The sequence below is a fragment of the Maylandia zebra genome, linkage group LG20 (assembly GCF_041146795.1).
Source record: "Maylandia zebra isolate NMK-2024a linkage group LG20, Mzebra_GT3a, whole genome shotgun sequence".
Taxonomy (NCBI): Eukaryota; Metazoa; Chordata; class Actinopteri; order Cichliformes; family Cichlidae; genus Maylandia; species Maylandia zebra.
Window position 1 is genome coordinate 26,811,081 of NC_135186.1, and position 13,104 is coordinate 26,824,184.

Consider the following 13,104-nt stretch of genomic DNA (forward strand, 5'->3'; position numbering starts at 1 on the left):
TGTGTGGTTAGTATTTTTCTTCTAAAGAGTTCTATATGACTTTGATGTTAAATCATAAATTCATACTTATGAGTATTTTTTTAAAATTTTTTAATTATAGTCCGAGATACTTTTAGAGGTACTTTTAGCTATTCACCACAAAGATCTGCATGTTTGATTTGGCAGTTTTACACCCTCCCTGATGCCACCCTCCGATTTATCTGGGCCAGCATGAGGGACACACAAGCCTCTGATCTCCTGAGGCTGGTTTTATTTCCCTTTGCGATCTCAAGACAGGGATCTTTCACATGTAAGGCAAATTTGTTAACTACTACAACATAGAGGCAGGTGGATTTTTCTTAGGTCAATAGTGAATCAAAGTTTTAGGGACTAAAATTTCTGATTATTAATGTTTTTAATTTTTATCTGATTTGACTTTTGCTTCTGTACATATGCGAATGGGAAAAAGCTGGACTCTATATGGACTCAATGTATTTTAAAAAATAGTTAACAAGCTAATGTAAGAACAGAACTTGACTCTGTATCACCACTGCTCAGCTGTCTACTCTGCTACATGTACTGCAGAGAGATCTAATCTTAAATAATGAAGATCTTGAATAATGACGCTGGAGCTATTCTGCTGAACAAACTATGTGACTTTTTTTTTTCTAAATGACCACAAACATCTTTTTTTCTTCTTCTTTATGTTCTGTAAAGAAAAGGTTTTCATCTCAGCAGTGTCAGGACAAGGTATTTGCCCCATTTCTTATTTCTTATTTTTTTATATACTTGTTCCACTGGAAGTTTCCAATCATCAAGCAAAATGTAATATTAGACAACGATAACCTGAGAAAATATAAAATGCAATATTTAAATTATGATTTCATTTGTTAAGGCAAAAGAGCTATCCAAACCTACCTGGTCCTATGTGAAAAAGTTATTGCCCGTCTTGTTAAGTCATTAATTAACTGTGATTAACCACATTTTTTGAGCTAACATCAATTTCATTACCTATACCAAGGCCTGATTACTGGCAGACCTGTTGAACCAAGACACCACTTATATAAAACCTGTATGACAAAGTGAAGTATCTTATAAGACCTTAAAAACTACACACCATTCCACAGTTATTATTATTACAGTATAAAGAAACTCAGGAACAGACGAGAAACAAAGTCATTGACATCCCTCAGACTAGAAAGGGTTACAATGGTATTGCCATTTCTAAGGGTTTGGGACTCCAGTTAAACACAGTGAGAGCCATCATCCACAATCGGAGCAAGCTTGGAATAATGGTGAACCTTCCCAGGAGTGGCCAGCCTACCAAAATTACTCCAAGAGCACATCGGCAACTCATCCAGGCCACAAAAGAACCCAGAACGTCAATTAAGGAACTGCAGGCCTCACTTGTCCCACTTACGTTCAGAGTTCAGGATTCAACAATAAGAAAGAGACTGGGCAAAAATGGTATCCATCAGAGAGATACAAAAAAACCACAGCTAACCCAAAAGAACACAAAGGCTCTTTCTCTCATTTGCCAAGAAAAAAACATCTTGATCATCCCCAAGATTTTTTGGGAAAATATTCCGTGGAGTTTTGAGACAAAAGTTGAATTTGTTGGAAGGTTTGTTTAGGGTAAAAGTAACACAGTATCAGTACATAAAAAGAACATCATACCAACAGTCAAACATGGCAGTGGTAGTGTAATGGTCTGGGGCTGCTTTGCTGCTTTAGGATGGAATCATTCATTCTGATCTCTATCAGAAAATGCTGAAAGAGAACCAACACCAACAAGTTCAACCATCAATGGCACAAAAAAGAAGAAAACAAGTCTAAAAAGAAAAGTGGGCCAAAATTCTTCCACAGCAATGTGAAAGACTCATTGTTAGTCACTGCGAACGCCTGACTGCTGCCAAAGGTGGCACAACCAGTTTTACAGTTTATTGGGTAGGTTTGGATAACTCTTTTCCCTTAATAAATTTAAAAACTGTATTTTATGATTACTTGTGTTATCTATGTCTAATATTGGTTTGTCGGACGATCTGAAACATAAAATTGTGACAATCATACAAAAAAATAAGAACTCGGGAAATACTTTTCAAATACTTTTACCTGTGTAGCGATACAATATATATCTGTGAAAGATGAATATAAGCTGATAATGTTGGTTGAGCTCTACGTGCCACCCAGCAATTTAGAAATGTTTTCTGTCTAGGGTATCTATTTGATATACTGCAATTCACATGTCTCATTGCTTCATGTACCTAATTCTATTAAAATCTTATATATGAAAACCCTATATTTATATTGTACTCTTGCCTCAAAGACTAATTTTTCTGGTTTCTTGCAGGGTTTTTTTTTTTATTAAAATCACAGCATTATAGCATGATTGTAATAGGAGAATAAGGCTATATAATAATAATTATAATATATATATAAAGTAGGGGGGACATAGGAGGAAATAGCTCAGTTCACCCCTTTGTTGGGGTAACAATAGATCACCACATGCTGGATATGTGCTTATTTTTTTATGTCTAGACTTAAGTCCGTTCCCGCGGCGCCGCAGACAAACTGAAGCGCACCTACCGTGAACACATTCATAAACAACGTAATACCCAGACATAAACCAATCACCTTCGTGTTCGATTAGTTTGAGGTCCGGCTCTGTCCAATCGTTTAGAGAAATCGGTTACGGAGAAAACGTGGACTCCAATCCTCGTCGTCAAGGGCGTGTACTACAAATCTTTTCTTCACAGTGTTCGTTGTGTGTCTCCCAGGCACTACACCCGTGTCCATCTCGTCCGCCGTTCATGAATGAACAGAAAATAAGGATTTCTCCGAGTCCACCACTAACAGTAAGGTCTTTGTCACCTTTTTCCCGGTTGAGCGTTATGGTTCTGACAGCCAGCTGCTGTTTGCTACGCTAGCAACAGCGAGCTAACGTAAGCTAATGGTGTGGTAGGTTAACTAGCTAGCTAACGTAGATGAAGAAAGAGGATGAAACCCTGATACAAGCTGTTTGAGCAAGGCGAGTAGCAGCAATGTTGGCTGCCTGTTTTTAGAGTGAAAAGCCATCTCTTTGTTGCCCCGCTGATATCAACTATACAGCGCCTCCGGGTAGCATTACTCAACGTTAAATACCCTGTGTGATAGCACGCCGTGGCAAGCCCTGGACTGGCTAGCAGCAAAGGCTAACGGTAGCGGAGCCGTCACCAGCCCGTTAGGGACATCCCGGCGCGGGCTTAGTTTGGCTAACCAGCCCGTTTATTAGCTAACCGTGGCTAGTGGGTTGTGTGGGTGAGTGATCTTATATTTCCAAATAAGTTTTTATTAGAGACGGTTGTAAGTCGTAATCCACTGCCACAGATCGTTAATTAAAACGATAAAGAAGCTCAGCGGCTCAGTGTGCTTTAAATTGAGCTCATTGGGTATTTAATTTATCTCCCCGGTGGTCTTTTGGATTAACGTTAGATGAGGTAACGGCTCTCTCTTATCCCGGGTATGTGACAGTGATGTGTGTCCAGAGGCACGAAGAAAGCTATGATTCACGTTTATCTGAACCCACATGTACAATCATATTGGTCTACTATAAAATGCTTCCCCATAGGTCAGAAAGTGAGTGCTGTACTAAAGCTCATAGTGTTGTTTTGTTGACAGAAACTAGGTAATTTTTAAGTCGACTCCACTTGTAATGGTACCGGTATATTTATTTTCTAGACGTCCTGTGGTGTGAAAGGAACAAGTAATTGTCTGGACAATCCAGCTTCTTGAAATGATTTTATCTCACCTGGCACAAGTGGCTATATTTGGTCCAAAGGGCCATCTTTATTCATTCAAGACCTGTGGCACAGTCAATAATTTATCAGCTTCCTGCACTCAGTAGTGCTTCGCATTTCGGACACTTCTGCTTAGGCTTTTTAAGGACCCCTGAAACAACTAGGATGTGCACATACAGCACTGTAACATTAGAGCGAAACACAGTAACCGTACTTAGTGTTTAAATTGACTACCATTGTAAAGTTAGAAAGTAAAAACTTAAATCCTGCTTAACATGTGACCAGGTGTAATCAAACTAGGTGGCTTTGAAGCTTCAGGAAAAAAAGGTGTGTTCACTGTATCCAGAACTACATTAAACAAGACTTGGTGTGGCTGTGTTTTATCATGGACAGACTATGAGTCATTCTCCACAGTATTACACACTCTTCCTCTCACACTCATTGATGAGGTAATCTCTTGACTGAATGGCAAAGCAAGTGTAGCTTCTCAATAAGGTCAGCAGCAGACGGGCTTTCTAATGATGAATGTGGAGCTATTTGTTAACACAGTTGGACATTACAGTAAAGGCCAGTCCCATTTCCTGCTCTAATGGAATGCCTTTATCTGAGAACTGCTTTCGCATTGGTTGAAATACTTTTGTTCAATCCAAAATCGCCAGCTCCTAAAAAATACAGTTGATTTTTAACTTTATGTTGTATTTTGCGTGCTGAATACAACAATGTGTCTCAGTGTAATATACATTTTGTGTATTACACTGAGACACATTTTAGTTGTGTTTAGTCTAGACATCAGACATAACATGTTTACTGACACTAACAATCATGTATGTGTTTCTGTGTAAAAAAAACAAATCAACCTCAGGTTGTTTAATTTATTTCAGTTATATTTCTAAGGGGCACACTTCACTCATGTAGAGCTTAGTGTTTTTAATTGGTCATTATTAGTTTGAAAGAGAGTGCTGTATTTTGCAGTGAAAATTATGGAGTTGTGAAAGAGCTAATCTCAGAGACTTGTGGCATGCGTCCTTGATTTAACTGATTAGCTTCCAACCCAGACTGTTGACGTACTCCAATAGGTCAGATGTAGAACCACAGATGGCCTTAAAGATGTCAGACATTTCAGTAGAAAATGATCTCCAGTAGTAGGACAGTTGGACATGTTTTTGTCTGTAGACAATTATATGGAACATTTAATCTTATAATACTAGACAGAATAATGAATAACCTGTAACTGTAGTATTAATGAACCCATAGCTGTTTGTTTTCATAATGTACTTTTGGTTTGATGTTGCAGTCTGTTGATCTGTGTTTTGTGTAAGCGCTTTTGCTTTTCCTATCAGTATGTAAGCTTTGTCTGTTTAATGGCTGGCTGCCTTTCCTTCTCAATAGATGGTTTTCTCCCATGAAGTCTGCCTGCCCTACCCAGTGATTTACTGTGTCTTCACTGACACCTTTAAGCCTGTTGCCCTTGTTTCTTAAAGAGTTGTGGAAAAGCACTATGTAATCCATACCCGATTCTTGAAACTGTGGTAACAAAATTAATACATGCCACATAATGGAGCTGTAGAAACCAGCAAAATTACAGTGCAAACCAACCTGTCATTTAAATATATACAAAAACTAAAATTTGCATGAAAACCTTACAGTAGGCTGTATTAAGCTCTACTGTGCAGGAAAAGATCAACTGTTGGTGACTGGCTTCACTCCAAGTGTTGGTTTTCATGAACGTTATACTAACCTGCTGTAACCTTAAAAGTCTAAGAAGTTCAAGGCTTTCTCTTTCTAAATAACATTTGAAATTCCTTTGTTATCCTGCTATGGTAATGTTTAACTAAAAACTCTGACACGCCTCCAAAGAGTACCTCAAACAATAACAGGTTTAAGCCTAGACACACTCAAACTCAAATATCCTCCTATTTTGTGACGTCTAAGATCCTTTTGATGCAGAATCCCTTGTGTAAATATATCCATAATTTCAACAGATACCCCATGCCTAATTCAAATGTGTTATAAAACTCAAACTAATTTCCAGCTTACATGTAATTGGTTTTGATCAGATGCTCCATTTTGCATTTAATGGTTATTTAATTTGATTTAATTCATTTTTTTGAATCTCTGAATGCCTTCCTGTACATGTGAACAGTGTTTGTTTGTTTTTTCGTCAGAAGTCATGCTCAGCGTGTGTCCTGCTCTAATCTTTCAGTCTGTGACTCCCACAGTCTGTCTGTCTGTTGTGCAGTAACACTGGCTAATCTTGGACAGAGCTTCCATCTCTTTTCATGATACTTGGCTCATGTCCCGAAAGGTTTATTCACAATAGGCTACAATATTGTTTGTGAGGGTTGGTGTGTGCTTTGCTTTTATGTACACCGAACTTGGTGCTTCAGTAGAAACTAATGTTAAAGCACAGTTTCTCCCCTTGAAGTTCACTCTGCAGCAGCCTAATTAACACATCAGACTGTAAGTCAGAACTCAAAATGAGATCAGCTGTGATCACAACTTAAATCCCAAACTGGCACACCAGATATCTTAAATTAAAATAAGAAAGTAAATCAAAAAAATAAATAAACAGTTCTAATGGCATCAGTACACAGCTATGAGAATAGTCAGTCATATACATGGATGTTTTAGGCTGGTGTTCAGGTCGCATTAGTGGTCATCTGATAGCACTCAGACAGACCTGCTGATGGAGCCAGAGCATATTATGGGTTAGAGACTGCATAGCTCTCATAAGGGAAGCAATTTAAGAATTGTTTGATGATCATAGTGGTGTTGACAGCATTGGAATTTATCTAAAATGTTTTCTGAGTAAGAGAGAGCACCTCAAATAAGTGATTTGAAGACTCCTGCTGTCCATATAACCTTTCAGACTGGCAATGGGCTTTCTGAGTTCTGTTAGCTTAGTGGCTTTTAATGTCTCAAATAGCTATACTAAGAATAGAAAATGTAAAAAGTAAGAGAGTAGATGAAATGTTTGAGCTTTTAAGCCGTTCAAAGTGGGTACATTGAAACTACTATTAAATGAAAAATTTGTTTTACTATAACAATGATTACAGTAATAACAGTGTATTTGATTAAATATTGGAAACAACTTGAAATATATTTCTTGTGTTGATGAATCTACAGAGAAATGTAAGTAAAATGTGTAACTCCCCTAGTTTTTATGATACTTAAGAGTTTCAACTCATTGTTTAGCTAACCATCCAGCGGTTTTATTGTTTTGGTTCCCTGTCGGCGCACTCACAGCACTAAGTTTGGCCACACAGAGCTTCGTGCTTACTTTTTGTTTTTTTCATAGGTGCACACGCTCCAAAGTTTGAGATATTTGGGAGGCCATTATGAGTTTACGTCCAACTTCTAGTTTGAAAAAAAAAAAAAAAGTAATAGTCTATAGCATTCTTTATACTTCTACTTTAGCTTTTTGTTTTGTTTTTTACATGTGTAAAACAGCAAATAGGCACAGCAGGGCTTTTTAGACTTGGAGGTGCTCTTGGTTTGTCATACACTGGCTGAAGTTCTGGAAGCAAAGATAAACCATCATCAGGCTATCAGCTGATCTTGACCCAATGTTTCAGGCATCGCAGACCTCGTCCATCGCTTCTCTGCACTACCCCTGAGGGCAACTGTCATATCACATACTGACAAAGGATAGCAAAATAGGTTATGCCACTTGCAAGAGGTGTAAACAATCTGCAGTCAGCCCCCTTCACTGTGAGTGAATGTTTGTAAAGGCCTATTAACTTATTTGTTGTTGTTACTTATAAATTGGGCTATTGTTGAATTGAATGAAAAGTGCACATGTGTGGTTAAGTGTTGACAGATATTTGGCTTATGATCAATTTTATTGCAGTGTGCAGTTAAGACCCAGTGCAGTCACCCAGCAAATGCAACTGAGGCATATGCTGTGACTCTGTATGTAGTACGACACAATTAACTTTGGGAATTTCATGCATCTAAGCTATGAGTACTACAAGAAGTGCCTTTCTTTGGAAATAATAAATGTTCTGTTTTGCTCCTACGAAGGCATGGTTTCTAAGTTTGACACTGCTCGCCAGGGCTGCATGAGTGACACATAGGGTGGATTCCAATCCACAGACATGTTTGTGTATGTTTGTGGGATTTAATAAGGGCTTTACTGGTTCTGTGAGTCACAGGCTGATGATGGGAGTGCAGTGCCTACAGAATTACAGGGTGATAGGTTGCTATTTAAATTGAAACCACTACCCAGTAGAATAAATACTGCATTTTTATTATTGATTCAAAGTGGTGAGCTTTAAATTACTTGGTCAGCTAATTTTAAAGAAATATTTCATCCATCATGTGTGTCAGTAAATGCTGTATGTGGGTAGAAGCATTTGCTGCTGTGTATTTTGCAACTCTTTGAGGCATATGTTGCTGATTATCGCACTGTTTAAATAGCATGCTTCCCCTTATTTCTTGTAGAAAGCCTGTGGTTTTTCCTGGTTCCTTGCTTTTTTCCCCTTTTTTTTCATATTGTAGTACATTCTATATCATGCACCAAAACCCTGCATTCAGACTGATGACAGAAAAAGAGGTACCGTTCCTATTCCTTCACCCTGAGTCAGATTGTCTTAGTTCAGTGGTAATCCACTTTCAGGCCTCATTTCAGTTTCCCTTGAAAGAATTTGTAAGCGCATAGTTCATGGGTTTCGGAGTGCCAGAATATGAAGCTTTATGTAAAGAAGTGCTCTGCTAAAGGCAAACAGTGTATCGGTCCAATACTGACCTAAATTAGTGGATCGGATATCGGAGAGAAATAAAAAATGTAATCCGATCCATTAAATATCACGAAAGCACCTCACAAAACTTGTAACATGGCGTAACTCAGCTCATAACCTTAGCACGTCGGAGCAGTATGTGTCACGTGATAGAGCAGCTGTGGCATGCGAGACCTGTCGGTGGTCTGGTTGAGCAGTTGGAGCCTCGCTACCAAACCGGCATTTCATCTCCGAGAAAGTTATCCCAGAGAGAAGTAAAGCAAGTGTGTAAGTTCATCTCTGAATGTTTGTAAAGCATTCCCACGTTAAGCTTAACAACTGATACTGAATAAGGAGCAACTGCCTCTTCTCTCTCCCACCCTCTCCTGTTGCTACTTTAGTCATGAAGCTGATCAATGATCGGCTGATCGGCTTTTCTGTTCTCTTGTTTGTTTTTGGCCCACTTTGCACCAGAAAGAGGAAACTAGCGGCTGAACAACAGCAGCACGTTTAAGCTTGATAAGCTGTTGTTAGAATGTATTTAATATTACTTTCTACACCAGGATCCTTTTCTACATAGCTGACAGCTGGTAACTGTGCAGGGGCGGGTCTAGCAAAGTTTAGCCAGGGGGGCAGGTAGGGCATTAACAGGGAAAAGGGGGCACAAAGACATACTTTTCTTTCTTATTCTCATTTAAAATGTCTAGCTTTTAACAAATAATTATCTGAATCTTACACCCAAAGTTTTAATCTGATATAAGATGTATAGAAGTCCATTACTGTATATAGTAACTATTAAGTCTAATATACCCTAGTAAGCTATAGTACTTTTTCCTTCAGGAAAGTACCATCTGTGCAGTCTGCACAGTCTTTCTGTTGAAGAAAGATGTTGAATCTATTTAATTATTGTGGAAAAATAATTGATTTCTGTGCATTTTATTTTATTTTTTTTGCATGTGCATTAAATTAAAGTTGATTACGTCGATTAAGCATCGATGTAATCAACCTAACCCTGTTAGTTAGGTTGCTTAATATTTTTGCCAAGTACTCTTTAAAATACCATAATAGGGAGGAATGTGTAGGTTTAAGTTTATTAGATTGATCAGTATTGCTGAACTATGAAATATTTTGGGTGCAGTGTATTTTTTGCATACGGGTATAACAGAATAGCTTTAGTGTTTTTGTTTTTGTTTTTAAACTTGAGTTTGAACTTGAAAAACAGTTTTATTGATTAAAAAATACACTATCTGATTCATATCGGTATCGGCAGATATCCAAATTTATGATATCGGTATCGGACATAAAAAAGTGGTATCGTGCCGTCTCTAGTTTTTACTTACTAAATACTTAATTATAAAATAGTAATTGTTGAGTATTGGATTTGAGTTTGTAAAATGAAAAAGTCATTATTAGGGATGGGTATCGTTTAGGTTTTATCCGATACCGGTGCCAAATCGGTACTTTTGAAACGGTGCCGGTGCTCAAACGGTGCTCAAACCGGTGCTTAAAGAATGGAGAACACAAAATTGGTCCAAAAACCTCTCATGTTCAGCTGTTTTTTGTAAAAATATAACAATGTTAGCCTTTTCTGCAGCTATGGGGCATATATGGTATCACTCTTGGCTGGAAGCAGTGCTTAAACAATGGAAAAAACACAAACTTTGTCCTAAACCTCTCATGTTTAACTGTTTTCCACTTTTTCTTTGGTCATTTTAGCCTTTTTAGCCAGGGTGAAGGGAGTATCTGCCATCAAACAAGAAGACAGCCGCATGTAGCTATGATGATGTTTGCTAGTTCACCTTACATGCATTAATGTAATAACGTGGTTAGCCTACTCAACGTAAATTAGCTACTCACGCAGAGAAGAACGGCTGCTGCTGCCACCATCATCCGTCATCATTTCTGCTACACTGGCAGGGCTAGGGGCCAGGACTCTCCTCTTCGTGTTTTTGGGGGATGTTGCATAACAGGCAACCCACCCGCAGTAGATGCGCTCGGTGTGAGGTCTCGCAGCAAGCTATCAAATACGGCGCATTTCTGGGCTTTTAAAAAAAACGCTATGCGTCGCCAGGTGTTTCATCGGATTTGAGGTGTTACCTCCTTTGACAGTATCACAGTATCAGCTTAAAGCACTTGTTGCAGGCTGCTGAGTTTGCATATTTTGCTATGAAGTACAGCCCGACTTTTGACCGCTTCGCCTTGGACATTTTTAATCTGTAGCTCTGCTCTAACAGAACGTACGTACCTGGCCCCGCCTACTATCCTCGGAAACGTAAAATGATTGGCTAGAATCTAAAGTGTATCACAGCTCAGGAAAAAAAAGCACCGAAATAAAGCACCGAAATGTGCGCTGCTTTTCGGTCTGGTTACTACCGTTTATGTCAGAACGACACCGGTACCCATCCCTAGTCATTATTGAAAACACTAGTCGTCGGTGGAGTTTCTCTCTGATCCATTCTATCCTGTTTGATTTGAAAAATTAAGAACTAGTAGCCAAAAATCCATAGGAGGAAATGATGATAAGGACCAAATTCTACGTATCTATGCATGTTGCTGCCGATATAGTGTTTACAAGGCCAGTTGTCGCTGATTGGTCTAACAAAGCTGAATGTATTGAGAACAAATGAAAGAGGGAGGCTCAATGGTAGTTGAAAGAACAGAGCAAGTGGAGGAGGGGAATAAAATACAATTGTTTGATTCCTTTTTGTTATGCTGTGGAAACAAAAGAAAAACATCACACACACAGATAGCCAGTCAAGTTTTGAATGTTTTCCTGCTTCCTTTCCTATTCATACATTTACTGAAACATGTCAAGCATGACTGGGGAAAAAATGCAAAATGCAACAGGATAACTTTATTTATATGACTAATCTGTACTTCAAATGGGATGAAAACACAAACAAAAGCTCAAAAATAGACTGCTACCCTCAGTTCCTGGATCCATAAGACCTAGAACTGTTGAGCTGAATATCACTAGAGAAGGCAGAGTTGTCTGCCTGACAGTCCCCAGAGCAAAAGGCCTGTGAAGGTGTGGCATATAAAGGAAGATCTCCAGAGACAGGCTGACGTCAATGGAACACAGCCACCAACAGAAGTACATTACTGTAAGCATAGAGGTAGCTTTTAGTACGGCCCAATAGAGACAGCAATAAGGGCAAGGTACACGTTTGTTTTTCAGATAGCCATGTTAATAGTTTTATGTTTTGGCATTTGGTACACACCAGCTGGCTTAGGGCTGGCTTAGTCGTGCTTTGTTTCAGTAGTCTTATGTGACAAAGTGCAGGATTCCCTTTCTAAGCCTTATGTTTTCATTCTTTTTGTTTTCTTTTTTTTTCTGTTCTTTTTTTGTCAGCAGTCAGCAATAGGAAAGCTCCACCTCCAGTCCCTCCCCGTACCACCTCCAAGCCCCTCATCTCAGTGACATTACAGAGCAGCACCGAGTCAGCCCAAGACACATACCTTGACCAGCAGGACCGTGGCAGTGAGGTCAACAGCCAGTCAGGACGGAGCAACTCCTCTGACAGCCTCTGTAGCATACGCACGGGTAGCCTGGCTAAGGGGACCCAGCCTCCACCAGCGCCTGTCCCTGCTGCAACCCCAGCACCATCTGCAGGCTCCATACCTCCTGTTCCAGCCCCCCGTGACCTCCCAACTACCACCACCACAACCACTACTGTTGCTACAAGTACCACTTCCACATATACTCAGTCCCAAAATGACACCCTAAGCAGTGGTACCACTCTAGAGCAGCCCCCGACTGCACCCAAGAGGAAACTTTCCTCTATTGGAATTCAAGTAAGTTTCTTTTTTTTGTTGTTGTTGTTGCTGGAGATATAATCAAGCAGAGACAGACAGACAAACAGAGTTGCATTTCACTGATATATTGTGTTGTTCATTTTTCAGGTTGATTGTCTTCTGCCAGTTCCAAGAGAAGAACCCCTGCTGCTGGCTAAACCTCTTAAGTTTCAGTCAATCGGAGTTCAAGTTGAAAACGGCAGGCCGTAAGTATACACTCATGTTTCCAGGCTTAAGCCTGATGTAGAGTTCTGTGGTAAATTTATGTCCTAATTTATGAGGTAACTGGAAATTGCTTTCATTCCTACACTGGAACCTGAAGTTACTAGGTAGATCTGATGTAGAAGTATAATTATAATTGTAAAACACAATAAAGAAAGAAAATAGATTTTTGTGACAGAAGATGTTAATTTTTACATCTTCTAATTTTTGTCATTAGTGGTTTGATTTGAGTTTCATTGATCAGCTTCCTGCAGAGGTCCATTTTATATGCCCAGATGGGTCACACCTGTTTTTGCAGTACAAGATGGGGAGGGTTGGATAATGTTAAATAGGCACTATAGATGTGCTATAGTTATATTATTGGCTTTAAAACAATGGTATTCTGGTGGTGGTGTTTGTTTTTTTTTAACTCTACTGTCAGGCCTGGTTTTAATGTGCTGTAGCTCTTGTACTTTTCCCTTCCTAACTGCATGCACTTACTATCTCATTATTTCATCTCTGTTGCTCGTGCATCTGCAGCCTATACAGCAGTGAGTGGCTAAGGTCATTCAGCAGTCAGCCTGGCAGCAGCATAGCGCTCTGATTGATGGATTTTTACTCTTGTTTTGACTGTA

At 39.2% G+C, this 13,104-nt stretch overlaps 1 protein-coding gene across 5 annotated transcripts in view; it reads left to right on the forward strand.

The window, feature by feature from the left end:
• Positions 1 to 13,104, forward strand: part of dlgap4a (discs, large (Drosophila) homolog-associated protein 4a) — a 101,622-nt gene that overhangs the window by 82,905 nt on the left and 5,613 nt on the right. For 4 of the 5 annotated variants that reach the window (XM_076878548.1, XM_076878550.1, XM_004546239.3 and 1 more), the window contains 2 exons: positions 11,826 to 12,268; positions 12,377 to 12,474. In XM_076878548.1, the coding sequence (XP_076734663.1) occupies positions 11,826 to 12,268; positions 12,377 to 12,474 (541 nt within the window). The remainder of the gene's footprint in view (positions 1 to 11,825; positions 12,269 to 12,376; positions 12,475 to 13,104) is intronic. The other variant, XM_076878549.1, reaches the window with a different exon arrangement.